The 17972-nt window shown below is 49.1% G+C and overlaps 2 protein-coding genes across 3 annotated transcripts in view; one reads left to right on the top strand and one right to left on the bottom strand.

The window, feature by feature from the left end:
• The first annotated feature begins 55 nt into the window (after positions 1-55).
• Positions 56-1155, top strand: C6H1orf122 (chromosome 6 C1orf122 homolog). Its single transcript, XM_029539593.1, has 2 exons — positions 56-448; positions 685-1155. Exons 1-2 carry the CDS (start codon positions 362-364, stop codon positions 778-780), a joined length of 183 nt encoding a protein of 60 aa, XP_029395453.1. The 5' UTR covers positions 56-361; the 3' UTR covers positions 781-1155.
• Positions 1156-1586: 431 nt separating this feature from the next.
• Positions 1587-17972, bottom strand: part of Mtf1 (metal regulatory transcription factor 1) — a 45113-nt gene continuing 28727 nt past the window's right edge. The window contains exons 7-11 of one of the 2 annotated variants that reach the window (XM_029539591.1): positions 17729-17806; positions 12525-12627; positions 11429-12027; positions 7870-7930; positions 1587-6352 (exon numbers count right to left, since the gene is read on the bottom strand). In XM_029539591.1, the coding sequence (XP_029395451.1) occupies positions 6156-6352; positions 7870-7930; positions 11429-12027; positions 12525-12627; positions 17729-17806 (1038 nt within the window). In that variant the 3' untranslated portion in view covers positions 1587-6155. Of the gene's footprint in view, positions 6353-7869; positions 7934-11428; positions 12028-12524; positions 12628-17728; positions 17807-17972 lie in introns of both variants that reach the window. The other variant, XM_021200322.2, reaches the window with a different exon arrangement.

The raw sequence follows: 17972 nt of genomic DNA, 5'->3' as shown, positions 1-17972 counted from the left end.
GGCTCGGCGTCGCGGACTGGTCGCGCGGCGCGGGGGGGCGGACTGCGGAGGGGTGGTGGGCGGGTGGCACGGGCGGCGATGGAGTGGGGTCCCGGCGCCGGCTGGTCACGGGGGTGAGAGCGGGCCGGCGGGGCGGGGGGTTGGGGCCGCGACCTCGCGCCGCCCAGCCCTGACGCCGGGCCCTGACGCCGTCTCTCTCCCGGGTAGGGAGGCTGCCGGCGTGGACCGTGGGAAGGCGGGGTTGGGGCTCGGCGGGAGGCCACCCCCGCAGCCGCCCCGAGATGAACGCGCCCAGCAACTGCTGGACGCCGTGGAGCAGCGGCAGCGGCAGCTCCTGGACACCATCGCCGCCTGTGAGGAGATGCTGCGGCAGCTGGGCCGCCGGCGCCCAGAACCGGCTGGTGGCGGGGTCAGTGCCCGGTGCCCTCTCCGGGCTGGACCTGGGGAGGTGGGCGCTCCCCACTCACTGCACTGGCCAAGCTCGCGCTCCCCACCCCCTAACCCCGCCCCAAAGGAGGCAGGTGGAAGAGCATCCCCAACGCTTAACTTCCTTTGATCTGAGCCAGGTTTTGAAAAAGTATGGTACTGTCAAGATGCCAAGTGGCCTTATTCTTGTGGGGCCTAACTTAAGGCCTTTCCTCCGGGCTCATTTTTTTTTTTTTTCCCCTTTTCTGTTCCAACTAGAACGGTTCAGCCAAGTCTGGAGCGCCGCCCCAGCCATCTGTATCGGCCAGAGGTGGCCTTCCGAAGGATGCTGGCGACGGAGCCGCGGAGTCTTGATCATACCCTAGCCGGGCACCCTGACTTCTGTCCCTTTCCAGGGCCGGTGACTGGACTGTGACCAACTCCCTTCACTAAAAGGGGCCAGTCTTCACGGGCAGTTGCTGGCACTTGGCCCTCAGCCTGGGATGGCAACTCTACTAGCCGCTGGGTTCACTCCCACGTCGTCCTGGCTGAAGGCAGTACTGTGCTTTGAAATGTAGCCAACGGAACATCCAGTCTTGAGTACTCGGATTCGGGAAGCCAGCAGTGCTGGCCAGAGTGGTCTGGCCTGCTTTGGGGGTTCCAGGTGGTATTACATGTTCATTTCATGTTTTGGGGGCTCAGCCCCACAAAACACTTGAGCAGAGTCTTGATTAAAAGGAAATCTGCAGATCCCGGTGACTGACCTTTCTTTTCTGTCCCTCCAAGACTTGATGGCTGGGAGTGGGAAAGAGAGTGTCACCCAGGGACAAGGATGGGAAGTAATGCCACAGGTACTACCAGATTTAAATAAGCATTTAATTAAGATTTCATTAGTATTTAATATTGCTTTTTCAACTCCAAAAAGTTAAATTTTCACTTCATAGCAGATATTTTAAAGTACAATATTAAGTTTATACAAAATGAGCAATTAAGCAAACACTATTATTTCACATTCTTCAAAAATACAAATTCGTATTTATTCTTTGTGGGGGTTGGAGGTTTCTTCCTTTGGAAGTACTGAACCTGTAACGTTTTCATATCGCTCAGTGGAAGTCCGTTGTTCCCATGTTTTACATTTAAAATAAACTTGATACTTTTACATAATTCAAATAAAACTATTTGGGACTTGTCACCAAGACCACTGGCCAATGATTAGTTTGTGTTAGAAAAGAGTTTGTGGCCTTTTCTGGCTAGATCTGAGCCAGACAACCAGAAAAGCCTGTTTTCCAGTCACCTTCCCCAAACTGCGATAGGGAATTTGCAGGAAAGGGGAATAGATGCCTGGAACTCCAACCTCAGTGACATCTTCTCCAGAGCACAACCAAAGATGCAGGCTGTTGACTCAGACAGCCCTTGGGAAGCCTGACAACACCCGAGGCAAGGGCGGGCAAGCCCCTGACTTGGCACCTTGAGGGACGTGGGGATACTGCAATAAACACCCTAGATTTTGGTGGAAAAAACTTTTATGAAAACATTACCTGTAAAAAAAAAAAAAAAAAAAAAGTAGAAATTGCATTGAATTGAGAAAGTGACATGACATTATCATCTATTTTTGTCCCAGTAGGCCACCACCAAGGAGCAGTGTATGGTTTTTACATACCAGTTCTAGGAAAAGGTTGTTCTGTAATATACCTTGACAGATCCAATTAAATTTGCATTTTCAATGCAGACTGAGAAGTCCTCAAGCCTCCAGAACAGAGAGATGCCCAGGCTAATGACCAACCTCCCCAAGAGCAGGGGCATAAGAAACAAGACCCAAGAACATGCAAGAAACAGAGCAGGCAGACCAATCAGAAATATGGTGATCCAGTTTTATGGCTCGTCCCCTTCTGCCTCAGAGAAGAGATGGACAGTTTCCCATCTATGTCACAGCACAACCACTTGTAAACTTCGTCTGTGAAAATCTTGCCTTGGCTGGAGTATATTTAAAATGCCTCTACAGTTGGGAATTTAAGTGGGAGCCAGTAAGGGGGGTCATTAACGGCTTCGTAAATGGATTTGATGAAGCATAGAAGTCATTCTGCTTTTGAGCCAACAGAGGTGGTGCAGAGAGCCTTCCAACATATTTCTGATTGGGGCTGTGAAAAAAAAGCTGTAAAATTCGCAGCAGTAGTGCAGTTCAACAGTCTCAGTGATACTGGAGATGCTTTCCCTTCAATGGATGTGATTACAAAGATGAAAGTCTAAAGGTGCCAGGTTTCTACCTAGGAACAACTGACCCTTCCTTTCAGGAATCATTTTGTCCTGGGGAAGAGGGGAAAGAGAGCAGGGGACGGAGTAGTTGAAAAGGGGCCTCAACAGTAAAACAGCTGCAGCAGTTCCTCGGAGGGCCTGAGGGGGGCGCCCCGGACACACGGGAAGGCTTGCATAGATTGAGCAGCTGCTGAGATGCTAATAGTGGTTCCCTGTGGCCACCAGCTTCAGCATAGGCCAGGCCAGGGCCACATGGGATAGCGACTGTCAAGCTACACATATATTGCACCCAAGTAAGTGCTCTTCTTTTTACACCTCAACTTAACTTTTATTCTGAGCAAAAAAATAAAACTTTGGGGAAGGTATATATATGTAAATATACATACACAACAAAAATTGCAGCAATTGGGTTAAAGATAAAGTAACCTAAAGTGCTTTTTATTTTATTATTTCTTTAAAATATCAATATGAGGTTCTGCAAATTTGTCCCTCTGGACACATTCAGCATCATACAAAGCCTCAGGAAAACCTCAGGCACCGCCATTACCCCATCAGCCCACTGCCTTGACCCGGATAACCACCTTTTCCCATCTACTGACTCTGAAAGGGAAGTCCCTAGGGGGCTCTCCACACCCCAAACTTCTCCTTGGCACTGTACCATCATCTTATGACCCAAAGGCAATAGAGGACAGTGGTTCTCAAGGACAGAGCTCTCTTCCCTCAGCCTTACCCTCCTGCCTTGGAAGGACCACATTTATAAGGCAATTGGGTGGGACCAAGATTACCTGACCACCCCCTAGGTCCACCAGCCCTGCTGCCGACTAGTCTCTTGGAAGAAGTCTTGTCTACAGGATGACAGTGGTGATGGCTGTCGTGGATGGAAAGGCTTACATCCACCTGCCAGAATTCCCTCTTCTCGGCCTTACCCTAAGGTCATTCCCTGGAGAAGCCACTGCATGAAGGGTTTAACCAGGACGCTCCCACTTCTCCAAGGTCCTTGGCGTTAGAGGCTGGGCTTGTGGAAAGCTGGGGGAAGGACCACTGGTACAGCATGGCCAAAGTGTCTGTCTACCCTGTTTCATACACTGGCTCTCCACAACCACCGACTGCAAGCAGAGCCCTCACTTTCCAAAAGCTCTTTGGCTCTGAGAGTCTCTTATGTTCTAAAATCACTTAGCTCCTTCACCTAGAAACACTTCAGCCTCAACACTGCTCAGATGTTTCTTCACCACCCCAACTGTGGAGGGTGAAAAGCCAATAACCTAGGAATGGACCATTAAGAGCACAGCCCTAGCTAACCAAGAAGCCATATTTAAACCATTAAAACCTTCCATACATGCTCCCAGGTCGTCATAGGCAGCGTGAGTGGGAGGGCCATTACTACCCCTTGATACAAGCTCACTTTGGAATCCCATTCGCTGCTCTCCTCAGAGAAGAGAAATGAGTGAGGGCCCGAGTGCAAAGCTTCCTGTGAGAACAAGTCCTAGAGACAGCAGAGGACAATCTACACTCAAGCAGCTGGTCCCCAGAAGGACTAACCACGGTTAGACAGAGGGCTCCTCCCACCTTGCAGATTCCTGCCTGCGAGGTCTATGGTTGTCCAAATCCATCAACCTTTTTTGGGTGTGTGTGGGGTGTGGGGGTGTTGAACATCAGAAATTCATACTCCTGGTCCAATCCTGGAAGTGGACAGCTGCTTGTATCTGTGCCATTTCTCAACACTGCTGCCATGACCCTCTTGGCCAATTGTCCCTAAATATCTTGCCTAAAGACAAGGGTCACCATCCTAGCTGGCTCTGAGGAAAGGCCCAGTCTGCAGGAAGGCAACCTACACTCTCTGGTTGTCCTGGTTGGGCACCAGACCCTGCTCTTTGCTGGAGGCAGTTCCACACCCAGCTACCTTCTGACCTTGCCAAGCCCTAATGGCTACAGTAAATAGCTGAAGGACAGCCACACCCCCATTCTCCTATAGATTGTACTTATGTTTGAAGAGGCAATAACCAGGAGCCAAAGGCAAGAAGATGGGTATAATTCTATACACTAATAAAAAAAAAAATTCCTGTAACACAACTCAACAAAACATTCCAAATGAGGTAAACTGACTGCAAGCTTCAGGCTTTTTGGTGGAAGGGGAATTTTTTTGTTTGTTTGTTTTACCCTGAGTAGAATATCATCATTTTAGGTTTTTATTCCTTTTCGTTTATAGATCACATCCTCCTTTGCACTGTATGCAAATCTAAGAGACATGAGACATGCAGATGGGAGAGGATAACCAAAAGCCTGGCTAGAACTGGGTACCAGAATGCCCGCCGACCACCTGCTGCCTCACCATCTAACTCCCTTAGCTCTGCACCTTCTCTGGAAGAGTAGCCCTTCCGCTCTGAGGAAACGAACATCATCAAAGGCAGGAAGACCCTGGCATCCACTGGCCAGAAGCTTCTCGTTCACTTTAGGATAAAACAGGGTTGCTTCCTTAGGGGGGATGAACTCCAAGCCTCAAGCACCGACAAGCACGGAGAGATGGACAGAGCCTAGAAGGCAAGACCGCGGCTGTGCTAGATAGCTCTAGGGCCTAGCACATTATCAACAGAGCTGTCAACAACTGCCTCTGGGCCCTGCAGAACCACATCTTTCCTCTGGCCAGGAGGCCTGTGGCTGCCCGCTAGGACTGAGCAGGACACAGGGCAGGCCCCTCTGCATCTACCCCAAGCTCCACAGAAAACAAGTGCCGACAACAAAGCAACTCACCCTGTCTAACTCACGCTCTCGCCTGCCCTAGCCACTACCGGCTTTCACAGAGCGGTGGCCTGGCCCTCCAGGTGCTGCCTCAGATTAAACAGACACAGAAGAGGAGCCTCACCTGGCACAGTGACCTCTCCTGCCCAATCCACAGTGACCCCAGTGCAAATGATGGGCAGTGCCAAAGTGATGGAAACCACACCCTTTCATTTAGAACTTTTATGCATACACGTAACCTTAATTTCCAAGTTCACATAACAATAAGCAAAAGTGACACACAGTGCAGCCAGACAGTTCACTTATAACTTAGCCTTTTTTTTTCTTTTTTTTTTTCTTTTTTTTTGTTTTTTCCTCCAAAGATCAGTTCCTTAAAATGGATGTTCCTGGGATATGAGTAAAGAAAATACGTCTGAAAGGTGAGCTTTCAGATGGCAGATTTCTTCATCCTTCCAATTTCTGACCCCATGATGACAGCATCACACCCGGTCCTTCCTGCTCACCCTGTTCCTGGAGGGGTGTGCGCACAGGCCCTTCCCATGGAGAAGCTGCTGGCCAGGCTCTTTCCTCTACCCCTGCAGTAGTGCTTCACTGTGAACCGGATTGGACGGCGTGTCCAGGCTCTGGAGGGACAGGAACTCTCACACATCCATGGCACTTAACATTTTGGAGGGTCTGAGGAGCCTCAGCCTGTCTGCTGTGCTCCCAGGAAGAGGGTCCAGCGGAGGAGGGTGGGTGGGGGGCAGGGATGAGGGAGAAGTCTAGGGTGGCAGCTGCAGGCTGGGCCCATCAGGAGGCTGGGGGTTCGGCTCTGGAGGGGGTGGGGAAGAACATCCCTTTCTCCGGCCGGCCGCCCGCTCCTTCGCAGAGTCCCGGCACGCGCACTGACACTGACAGGCCTCCTCTTGTTTGATGATGATCACAGGAACACTGAGGCCAATCTGCTGAACAGAGCTCCCTGTGAGAGAGGCAAGAGAGACTGCTCTTCAAGTGGCCAGGAACAGGCGTGAGGGGCAGGGGAGTAAGGACTGGGGGACCCGACTGCTGGGAGGGAGGCAGGCGAGACAGGCAGGAGAGGTGCCATGCATTGGCGTTTGCTATGCTTTAAACTGGTCCGGGTTCTTTCTCAGGGAAAAAGCCTGTGCAGATTCTCCTATCCACGATGATGCTTCCTTCTTAGAAGAGCCACCCACATAATCTAGATGCCCCCTGTTCCTCTGTGCCACAGCCACAGCAGACATCACCCGACTCCTCTTCATACTCTGGTCTCTCCCTCCCGCATCTTTCAAGGACCAGCTGGTTCCCTGCTCTGTTCCTGCCCCAGGTGGTGGCCCCTGCGGGCTGTGCTAGTGACTAACCACTGGAGGCAGTACTGAGCACCAGGCACAGGCACACAGCATTGCTGCTTACATTCCATACCCTCTCCACACAGCACAGGACCTGCTCCGACCCCAGCTCCTGAGGTCAGTGCGCTTCTCTATGTGGCTCATGTTTGACGTGTGGGAGATGTCGAGTGATCTCTCCACCCAGCCAGGCACGTGGGCCCATTCGTATCCATTCTCATGGATTTCACCCCCACGTGTGTCATGCACACATACGCTCTGTCCTCAGCCAGGTTCTGTGTACAACAGAGCTGAAGGCTACTAAGAGGACACAGGGTGAGATGAGGTAGTCAAAGGGCTTCCTACAGGTTCATTTATGGCCTTTGGGAGGCAAGTAATCTCTCTGAGCCCCTGTTGTTTTCCAAGACAAGGTTTCTCTGTGTAGCCCTGGTTGTCCAGGAAATCACTCTGTAGATCAGGCTGGCCTCAAACTTACAGAGATCTGCCTTCCTCTGCCTCCTGAGTGCACACGGCACCACTGCCCAGCCCCCCTTAATTATTTCAGTTCGACTGCCACTGCATAGTGACCTAGGCAGTCCAGGCTAACCTGGAACTCGAGAGCTAAGTTCTCTCAATGATCCTGGCCTTAGCCCCACAGTGCTGGCAGCGCAGGCATGCACCACCACACCTGGTTCCAGGTCTAATACATAAAAAGAAAAAGTTTCCAGTGAAACTTTTCTGGCTGGGGCTACAGCTCGGTGGGGGAGAGCTTGTGTGAGTTTCTGGGTTCAGTCCTCAGTACCAGTAAAAAAGCAAAGGAGGACTGAGATGGAGCGGAGTCCCCTGCAGCTCTGTTTCTGACCCAGCTGCTGCTGCTGCTTCCTGTAATTAGACAGGAGCCCCGAGAGTCACTGGCCTCCTAGGCTAACTGTGATTTAACTCCCCCTGGATCTGCTTACAAGCTCTATCTGAGAGGAAACCCTTGGACTACATAAAGGCTGGAGCCCACGTTTTTACCAGCAGCACGCTGGCTTCTGGTCACCATGAGAACATGGGCTACTCAGTGAACTACAGAATGTCAACTTAAAAAATTAACAAGTGAAGCAAGGTCAGAGAGGTCAGGTCAGAGAACTTCCTTACGCGGATTCCATACCTGTGCTACTGGCCACTGGTACAGCAGTGGTGAAGTACACCTGCTCCACTTTCGATGCTTGCTGCTGAGGGAAACACAACAAAATCACATCAATGGCCAATCTAATAGGGCAACCATCTCAGGCTCCAAAGCCCCAGCTGTAGTGCTCACCCAAAAGACAGAACCCTCAGTGTCCCGGCTTCTTGTTTGTGCGCTGACTGATGAGCTCACTGGCCTGTCTGACGTCATTATTGCTAGCTTTGTCCCCGTTACTTCTCTCCTCCCAGGTGCTGCTTAATCCACTGGACTCTGTGTGTCCAGAGACCCCTTCAAGGTGCTTTTCCCAAATGACGGCCTTCTCAGAGAGAGGTCTGGGCTGGTTTTGTCCGCCCCAATTCTCCTGTGAAAGCAATAATGTTCCTTCTGCCCCCTCCCCAGGGTCTACAGTGCTCACCCAGGGCAGCCTAAGTATCCATCATAAGCACATCATAAGATATCCATCATGAGCACACAGAACTCCAAGGCTCAGGACAGTCCCACTGCGGGTCTTGGGACTTGGCTAAACGAGATTCATGTCCAGTGATTTGGACTTTGTCATTCGTTTTTGTTCTGTCTTTTGAGACAAGTTCTCACTATGTAACCCAGGCTGGCCATGAACTTCTGATACACTTGCCTCTACCTCCCAACCTGAGATCATAGCCAAGTGATTTAACTTATTAGAACCACGGTTCCCTATAAAAGCTGGGGTAATGACGGAAGAGCCTCTCAAGGACCCTGAAGATGAACGAGCTGGTGCAGAACACTCAGCCTAGAGCAGCCAGGAGATAGCAGCCTCTGTATTGTTAACATCAAGACCATAAACTGTGCACAGGAACGCAGTACTCATGAGGCTAGAAGCTCTAGGCCAGCCTTAGCTACATAGTGAGTAAGAGATCAGACCTAATGCAAGATACCCTCATCTCAAAAAATGGAACAAACCACAAAAACACAAAACAAACCCAAAACCAAACAACAACAAAAATTCCAAACAAACAAACAAACCTGTATTAGAATTCTACTTTACTTCCTATTATATTGAAGGGTTTCTAGGGGTTGGAGAGATGGCTCAGCACTTAGCATTGGTTGTTCAGAGGACCAGAGGACCAGAGTTCAATTCCCAGCATCTACATGGCAGCCTCTATCTCTAGTTCCTGGGGACCTAATGCCATCTGCTGGCCTGCACACATGTGGTACACAGACATATATATGCAAGCAAAACACCCATTCACATAAAAAATTTCTGTATTCTTCAAGTCTTGTCTTAAAGGGGCATCCTTTTTTGTTTGTTTGTTTTTGAGACAGGGTTTCTCTGTGTAGCCCTGGCTGTCCCGGAACTCACTCTGTAGACCAGGCTGGCCTTGAACTCACAGAGATCCGCCTGCCTCTGCCTCCCAAGAACTGAGATTAAAGTTGTACACCATCTCCTGTCTCTAGATGACCTCCCTCCCTCCCTCCCTTGCATCCTTGCCCCTCCCTCCCTTTCTTCCTTCCTCTCCCTCTCCCTCTCTCCTATTTAAAGCACAACAAAATATGCTGGGTGAGTCTAGGGAGAATTCTGATTTCTGACTACGATACAGAAAGAACCATAAAATGAACTGATGCAAGGCTGCAGAGTATAGCTCAGTAGTAGAGCAGCTGCATTGGCTTAGTCCCCAACACGGGGATAAAAAAGAAAGGATGGAGGGAGGTACCAGTGCTTGGTCCTCTCCCCCACTTTACTTCTGGGCAGAGGTGAACACATAGGATCTGGCTTTAGAGCCCAGGCTGGCCTTAAACATGCTTTTGCCCATACATCCTAAGCAAAGGAACTATAGGCATGAGGCCCAGATTTAAATATATGTAAATGATTCATATTTAAACATATGTAAATGATTCACATGGGAAAAGAAGAACATTTGCTTTAACAGCTCCCCAAGGGCAGATCCAGAAAAACAATAAAGACTCTTGGCGGCCAACTGGGACAGGATACTGGAAAGGCTATTCCAGTGACTCCAACCATCCAACAAGCAAACAAGCGGCCTCCAAAGGTGGCTGCCCAGCCATTTCCAAATAGCGGTTGCAGTTTGTTTAAAGCCAGGGCTCAGGGCCCACTTGATCTGTGTGGTCGGGCAAGCCTCTGAGGGGCTGGACTCTCCAGTGGAAGCACAGCTCTGAGGACAGCCTGCCCATTCAAACCTCAACTTTACATGATGGGCCAATCATCCTATTGTGGTTTCTGAGGGCACCAGGCTGGCACAGGGCGGACAGACATACAGACAACACATTCATATACAAAACTTAAAATAAATCTGAAAAGAAAAAAAAACATTAAAAAAAAAAGACAAGCAAGACAGTTTAGAAGAGCCAGGCCTTTTATCTCAGCACTCAGGAGGCGGAGGCAGAGGCAGGCAGTTATCTGGGAATTTAACACCAACCTGGTCTACAGAATGATTTCCAGGACAGCCAGGGCTGTGTAGCCTTATCTCAATAAACGAACAAACAAACAAATAAATAAAAGCTAGCAGGTACAGACAACTGCCACCAAGAGATGTCCCCAGAACTGTGCTCCACACATAAGATGGTGTGCCATGTTCCTCCTCTCAGAACCAATAAGCACCCTCTGAGAGGGCACAGGCTTAGGGAAGAGCCCCAGCGAAGGGCTTGGCTTGGCTTGGCTTTACTGCTGGCATTTTCTTTACCTGTTGGTAATATTAATATTTTAGTCTTCTTACTTGATGTGCATCTTAAAATAAATCATGCTTTTCACTTTTCTGTATCCTCCAGCATAAAATCTGGCAACTAGGCTCTCAAGACACAAGGACATGATGACCACGTTATTTCCAGAGTCATTAAGAACAAATTCTTAGAAAAGTACCCTAGGGGCCTGGACGTGCTCAGCACGCGTGGCAATGCGTGGGTCTGCTCCCTTGAAAGGAGAGTCCAACTTTCTGAGGTTATAAGGCAAATGTTCGTGATCTGCTAACGTTGATTTGAAACCAGTGCTCTCCTGGGACTCACGCTACCCTCGGGCCACAGGCTATGCAGGCCTGTGTGGCACTACATGATGTGATTAGCCTCAGAGTGAATATTCGACAGGTAAACTTTCAAGTTTTTTTTCTTTTTTTTGGTCTTTATCTTAGATGCATCCCCTCCCCTGGATCTGCAATACTTTACTGGGGAAAAATTGCTTCATGGATATGTGTTTCAAGGCAGACATGCTAGTCATTTCCCTTTTGAAATATAAAACTGAAGGCTGGGGATACACTCAGTGGTACAGCACTTGCCTCACATGTGTGAAGCCCTAGTTTCAATTCCCAGTACTGCTGGAAGGAAGGAAGGAAGGAAGGAAGGAAGGAAGGAAGGAAGGAAGGAAGGAAGGAGAAGAGAGAGGGGGATGGGAGGGAGGGGGAGGGAGGGAAGAAGGAAGAAAGGGAGGGAGAGAGAGAGGAGAGAGGGAGGGAGGGAGGGAGGAAGGGAGGAAGGAAGAGGGCCAGATGGACAGACAGACATGGTCCTCTGTATGCATGTCACTCCACTGGGTGTGCTTATGAGTAATACTTACAATTTGTTCTTGGTTTTGTGGTGAACTGGTGGCACCGTTCAATATCCACTGTAAGTTCTGTTCTCCCATGACTAGGCTGGACTGCAGGATTGCTGTGTTGGGAGTTGGGGTGATGGTTATGGTGGGATTATTAGTTAGGACAGAGTTGGCACCCAGGGGCAGAGTCTGGACCATAGCAGGCAGGGGCTCAGTAGTACTTTGTGGTGGGGCTGGTGCTGCCACGGCTGACGCCACTGTTGCTGCTGATGCAGGAGCCCCAGCAACAACAGAAAGTCCTGGTACGATGGTCTGGGGTGGCGCCTGGGGGTGCGGAAGAAACTCTTGATGATTAGCAGCAAACTGTGTGCTGTGGGGAACAGGCACTTCTGGAGGTTGTAAGAGAGCAGGGGGGCTGCCAAATGCAGCTGGCTGGGAACCAGGTCCTAGGGAGGGAGCGGGTGGAGGAGCGGACGGAGCTGCCGCTGGTAGTAGAGGCTGGGGTGGCTCGGCGATGCCGGGCTGCAGTACGAGTGGAAGAGACAAAGACGCTGAATTTCCTGCAGGCGGTGGGATATCACTGACAGACTCTGCATCACCGTTAAAACTGTCAATCAAGGCAGCTGTCAAGGAAAAGTAGAAACATGTATCCACGTCTCAGGGCTTAGAGGCACCACAGAGAAAGTCTTTACGGGCCAATCACATCACTGCTAGCTGGCCTGCTGAACACTTCACTGCCTGCCTCCTTGCCTTAGGTCCAAGGCTTAGTGCCAGGCTTCCTGATCATACACAGACAGGCACTAAGCAAACCCGACTAGAACAAAAGTGTCGTGTTTTTCTTCTGCAAAGGGCAGAGGTAAGCTCTGTTGGCGCGATTAGTCAGGAGACATCTGGCTGTGGAAAGCTACATCACACAGACGCTTCCATTCTAACAAGCGTTACCTACACATAGAAGGCAGCTCATTTGTGGCTCTCGTCCACTCGTGAACAAAGCAGCACACTACAAGGAGAAAACTGCCACAGCTCCTGCAGTTTTTCTAAAGCCAACAAGAGCCTGAAAAGGAGACCTTCCTTGAGCTTTACGGGGTTGGAAACGGGTGGACTGAAACGTGAAGCTCACCTGTCTGCAGAGGGTCGTCCTGAATCGCAGGGTCGTCAGAATTCTGGAACATTGATTCAAAAATGATTGCTGGTGAAATTGTGCTGAGGTCCTGGTCCTGTGTCTGACAGGGAGAGAGCTGTGAGATTTGCCATCCTGACAAAGTCCTCCCATGAAGAGCACACACAAGCAGGGGAACCAGAATGACCGTTTGATATGTTCCTGCCTCTAGCTTCTTTGTAGGTCTTAGAGACTGACCCAGCCTTCCACTCCAACCTACATCCCCAGTACTCTCTGTTTTTTGAGACAGGGTCTCATTAAATTGCTCAGGCTGGTGCTGAACTAGCTGATCCTACTGCCTTAGTCTTTGTGCATTGGGACCACAGGTGTGAGCTGTCATGGCTGGCATTTATCTCTGTCTCCTCCTTCTGCAAAGGAACGCCTTTCCCTGAAACTGAGACATGAAGAATCAGTGGCTCTGTCTAAAGTTCTCCTGGAATGCAGACATGTGCACAGAGATGCCGTTTTCACAATACAACAGCAGGGACAAGTAGCTGTGACAGGGACTACGGGCTCCACAAAGCTGAAATGTTTACTCTATGGCATTTAAGGAGGGTGGGCCTGGTGAGATGGCTCAGTGGTTAAGAGCACTGACTGCTCTTCAGGAGGTCATGAGTTCAAATCCCAGCAATCACATGGTGGTTCACAACCATCCATAATGAGAAACAAATAAAAAAACCTATGGGCCAGGATGAGTGGGGCCAGGATGAGTAGGGCCAGGATGAGCGGGGCCAGAGCGAGCCGGAGAAGGGAAGGGGGTTGGAGGGAAGAGTTGAAAAAAAAAAAGAGGAGGGGCTTTGGGAGTGGGAGGGGGTTTGGGAGTAGGGTGTACCCTGGATTGATGTGGTGCTATCAGTCATTATAACTCTAGTTCCAGGGAACTCAACACCCTCTTCTGGCCTCCATGGGCTATAGCCATGGAGCGTGCAAGCAAAACACTCATGTACACAAAAGTAAATATAAATCTTATAAATCCTGTTTAAAAGACCAAATCCTACAAATAAATGAGATTATAATCTGTACATTATTGCTGTAATTTGCGTCATGGAAACTCATGTTAATTAAGCCAAAGTGAACCCTTCTTTAAAGAGAATGAAACACATGTAGGCTTAATCCCCATAAAGCTTAGGTTGGTGAGGGTCAGAAAAGGCTGCCAAGAAAGGGCTAACACTGCCTGCTACCAGCTTCATAAAGGGGGGAGAGGCCTCCAAAGTGCTAAAATTAAAGGTGTGCTCCATCACTGTCTGGCTAAAATATTTTATGTGAACTGCAAATGATTGAAAGCAATCTATCCAGGCATGGTTGGCCCTTGCCTGTAATCACAGGATCCTGGAGGCTAAGGAGAGCAGGACTGTTAACGCTGGCCTGGGCTACAGAGTGAGATCCTGTCACAAAAGTGCAAACTTAAAAATAAGGGGGGGGGGGGAGAACGATTAGGGNAAAAAAAAAAAAAAAGAAGGGGGGGGGGGGGGAAGGCGGGAAGGAGGAAATCTGAGGGTGGCTCAATGGATGAAGGAGCTTGCCACCCAAGTTCGAAGACCAGAGTCTGAATATGCAGAAGACACAGAAAAGGCTGCAGAGCCTACGCAATGCTTCGAGCTTTTCACAGCCAGAGGGACAGGAAACAGAATCCCCAGCTCAGGGACCAGCAAGCCTAATGGAAACACAACAGAGACTCTGCCTTGAAGTAACACAGAAGGCGAGCATCAGCATCTCAGCCTGTGCTCTGACCTGCGTGTGCACAGTGGCACCACTTCTCTAAGACATCTCAGTGGTGAATCACAGAATGAGGGAGGGAGGAGGGGCATGCAGAGGGGGGAGGGAAATCGGGGCAGGGTGGGGGGATGGAACAAGAGTTCTGTATAAGAAGGGTTTTGTGGCTCTAGCCTGTAATTCCAGAACTCTGACAGGAGGCTCACTGTGAGTCTGATGCCAGCATGGACTGACTATAGAGCCAGATCCTATTTCAAAGAAGGTATTGTATAATAAATCAAGTTTTTCATTCTGTTCTTGTTTCCAGAGGACTGAATTCATTGTACACTCCAGCTGGCCACGATATAAATCAAGCTACACTTGTAGTAATCCTCCTGCCTCTGCTTCCCAAGAGTTGGGATTACAGGTGTGCACACAGGACTACCATGATTTTCTTAAACTGAGTGTTCCAAGAGAACAGGCAAATGGAAGCGTGTGACCCCAAGCATAAAGACCATGCAGGAGAGGTCATCTGTGTGTGCTGGTGCCACTGCCGGATGACTCACAGTATGTATGGTCCATGTCCCCCTGGGCATGGACAAAGCACCTCAAAAAAGGTTCCAAAACAGAGTGAGACAGAGGGAGACAGGGAGAGGAGGAACGAGGGAGGAAGGGCAGGCGCTGAAGCCCCTGGCTGCAGAAGTAATGGGAATGACTTTCCACAATAGAGGTGCAATAGAGGTGCGTGCAGGCTGAGCGCTGGGTCAGGGCAGGAAAAACAGCGGAGTTATCCAGGTCCAGACGAGCCTAGCAACCAGAAGGCCCAGCCTGGCAGATCCAGCCCCTTCTCAAAAGACTGGAGCAAATCAAGTTCATCCCTAGGACACATTTACACCGGCCCCTTACGACAATAATCTCATATAGATTTACCACTTGATAGTACCAAGTCCCCATTACTAAGAAACATCACATTGGTCCTATTGCCTTAAGGACTGTGTCTTTGCCTTGAAAGAATAAACTCTCCAAATCTGGGGTAACCACTGGGTGTCAGGAGCGTAACAGACAGACGAGGGGACAGGATCCTTCTTGACAAAGATGACAGGCTGGAAATGGCCTCACTCCTCACAAACTCCTTGTGGCTCTCATCTATCAGGTATCTTCCCTGGTGGTCTCAGAGCTCCCAAAATCTAAGTCTTATGTCCTGGTCTTGGCCAGCCTGGACTTCTCTGCCATGTAATACAGATAGCCCTGTGGAAAAAGGAGGCTGCTCATGGGACTCTGAGGTTCAATCCCCAGAACTCCAGTGTCCTCTGACTCCTAAGTGTGCACAGTGGTGTGCATTTGTACACACAAGTGCGCATGTGTGGAGTGAATACACATTAAAGGAATACTGTACCCAGAAGTCTTAGGTAACTCAGGGCATCCTAGACTTCTTGAGAGCAAGCTCTAGGACATTTGTTCGGTAATATGAATGACAATCATATGGAAAGTTTAATTTCTCTTTGCATTTGTCCTCGGATGAAGCTATCTCTGACTTAACCGATTCTGTTCTGCTGACTCACTGCTAAGTCTAACTGAAGAATTTTTCCACAGTGTTGCTTCTTTGCATAAATCGAACATGCAGCGGAGCCATGGATATGATGGAGATCAGAGGACAGCTCTGGGAAGGCATTCTCTGTAACTTTTACGGAGACTCCCGAGACTGTACTCGGCTCACCAGGCTTGAATGTGGAGCTCTTTACCCACTGAACTGTCTTGACAGCCCCTGGCTTTGAATTTATTTAATTTTCAGTTCTAAATGTCCCCGGTACTGTTTTTTTGTTGTTGTTGTTTTTGTTTTTTTTTTTTTGTAACGTAGTTCCTTTGTCATCTTTCTGCCTGTACCTCTCAAGTGCTAGGACTGTAGGTACTCACTTCTTTAATGCCCATGTATCAAACCTGGCTTACTTTATTTTATTTATTTATCTGAGAAGTTTTCACTTATGCAGTATAGGTTTACCACCAATTTCTGGCAATCCTCCTGCCTCATCCTCCCAAGTCCTGGGATTAGAAGCATATACCAGGATGCCTGGTTTCATTTTTTCTCAACCAAGATTTTCTATTTGTGGGGGCTGCAGAGATGGCTCAGTGGTTAAGAGCACTGACTGCTCTTCTGAAGGTTCTGAGTTCAAATCCCAGCAACCACATGGTGGCTCATAACCATCTGTAATAAGATCTGACACTGTCTTCTGGTGTGTCTGAAGACACCTACTGTGTACTTACATATAATAATAAATAAATCTTAAAAAGATTTTCTATTTGTGTAAATATATTCATTTATGTTCACGAGCAAATGTTAGCTATGAAATTGATCTCTCTGGGCTGAGGATTTAGCTCAGAGACAGATTATTTGCCTAGCATGCATCAGGCCCTAAGTTAAAGCCCCCAGTACTACAACACACTAGTGTGCATGCGTGAGTGTATACATGCACACACACACTCGCACACGCACACACACACACCAGGTGAGGGTGGAATCAGGGTATTGTGTTTGCCTAGGTCCAGCCCCCAAATACAACTGATTCTGTAGTTGTAAGGAAAGCAGGATCTCAGGTGACTCAGAACTGTCTCAGGTGATCCTCCTGCCTCAGTCTATTACCAGCGGGAGGTGAACTGACACACCCAGATAAGAACTTACAGTCTATAAGTACTACCATTGACTCTATTAACCCCCACACTTCAAGAAATAGTTTTCCAGTTCAGTATGCTAGCTCACATCCCAGCATCTGGGAGGCTAACGCAGGGTGCCTGTCCTGAGTTGAGGGTGGCCTGGACTATACTGAGTGGTGTCTCAACATACAAGACAACTGATAACAGGAAGCATTCTCCCATAGCACTGCTAAGTCAGTCAATCCGTGTTAAAACACATTCAATTACATTATTCACTGCGAAGAAGGCAGAAAATCTAGGCCGAGCACACACCTCAAAGCTAGTGTTGCGAGACCATGAGAGCAGCCAGGCTGCTTATGATCAGACTCCATGCAGTGGTGTGGTAGCCTATCATGGAGCCGTAGAGACAAGATGGAGCAGGCTTGCTCCTTAGTGGAGGTCTGCATAGGAGCCCTCTTCATAAGCCCTGTGAAGTGGGCTTGAAGAAGGAGACAACCAAAGGCAGGGAAGACAGGCAGGGTTGAGAAAAGTCTAGAAACTCTGAGATTCAGACACATCCTTGAGGCCAAGCCATTGGTTTCTGATGGCGGCACAGCGGCACAGGGACCCAGCGGCTGCTCCATGGTGGGAACAGTGCTCAACGAGTATCTGCCTACATTAGCAACACAAGGAATCTCTGGGACCCAAGGCTACCGAGTGAACGGCTAGACCAAAGGCAGTCCCAGGCAGGAAAGTGAGTCCTCCACATCATCTGCTGACACAGTTAATTACAGGAGGCTTCCAACTGGCTGCACTGTTTCAAAGAGAATTACTCAGGAACCTACCGAACTGGAATTTTCTTGCAGTTCAGAATCTGTGGACAGAAGGCCCAACTCACTCAGATAAAGTGAGTGATTTGTATCCTGTGAAAGAAAAAAATCCTAATTGAGCAACAAAAACAATAAATAAAAGTTATTAATACTTGATCACCCAGTCCTTAAGGTCCAAATGTCACTTAAGAAAGGTCAGACACACCAGGTAGTGGTGGCACAGGCCTTTAATCCCAGCACTCAGGAGGCAGAGGCAGGC

Source organism: Mus pahari, chromosome 6 (genome assembly GCF_900095145.1).
Source record: "Mus pahari chromosome 6, PAHARI_EIJ_v1.1, whole genome shotgun sequence".
Lineage (NCBI taxonomy): Eukaryota > Metazoa > Chordata > Mammalia > Rodentia > Muridae > Mus > Mus pahari.
This window is presented reverse-complemented; position numbering and strand designations above follow the sequence as displayed.

Bases quoted from the DNA above. Each gene is read 5' to 3' on its own strand.
- C6H1orf122 (XM_029539593.1), top strand. From the start codon at position 362: ATGCTGCGGCAGCTGGGCCGCCGGCGCCCAGAACCGGCTGGTGGCGGG. The intron at 449-684 runs GTGGGCGCTCCC...TGTTCCAACTAG, and splicing joins TCCGGGCTGGACCTGGGGAG to AACGGTTCAGCCAAGTCTGG.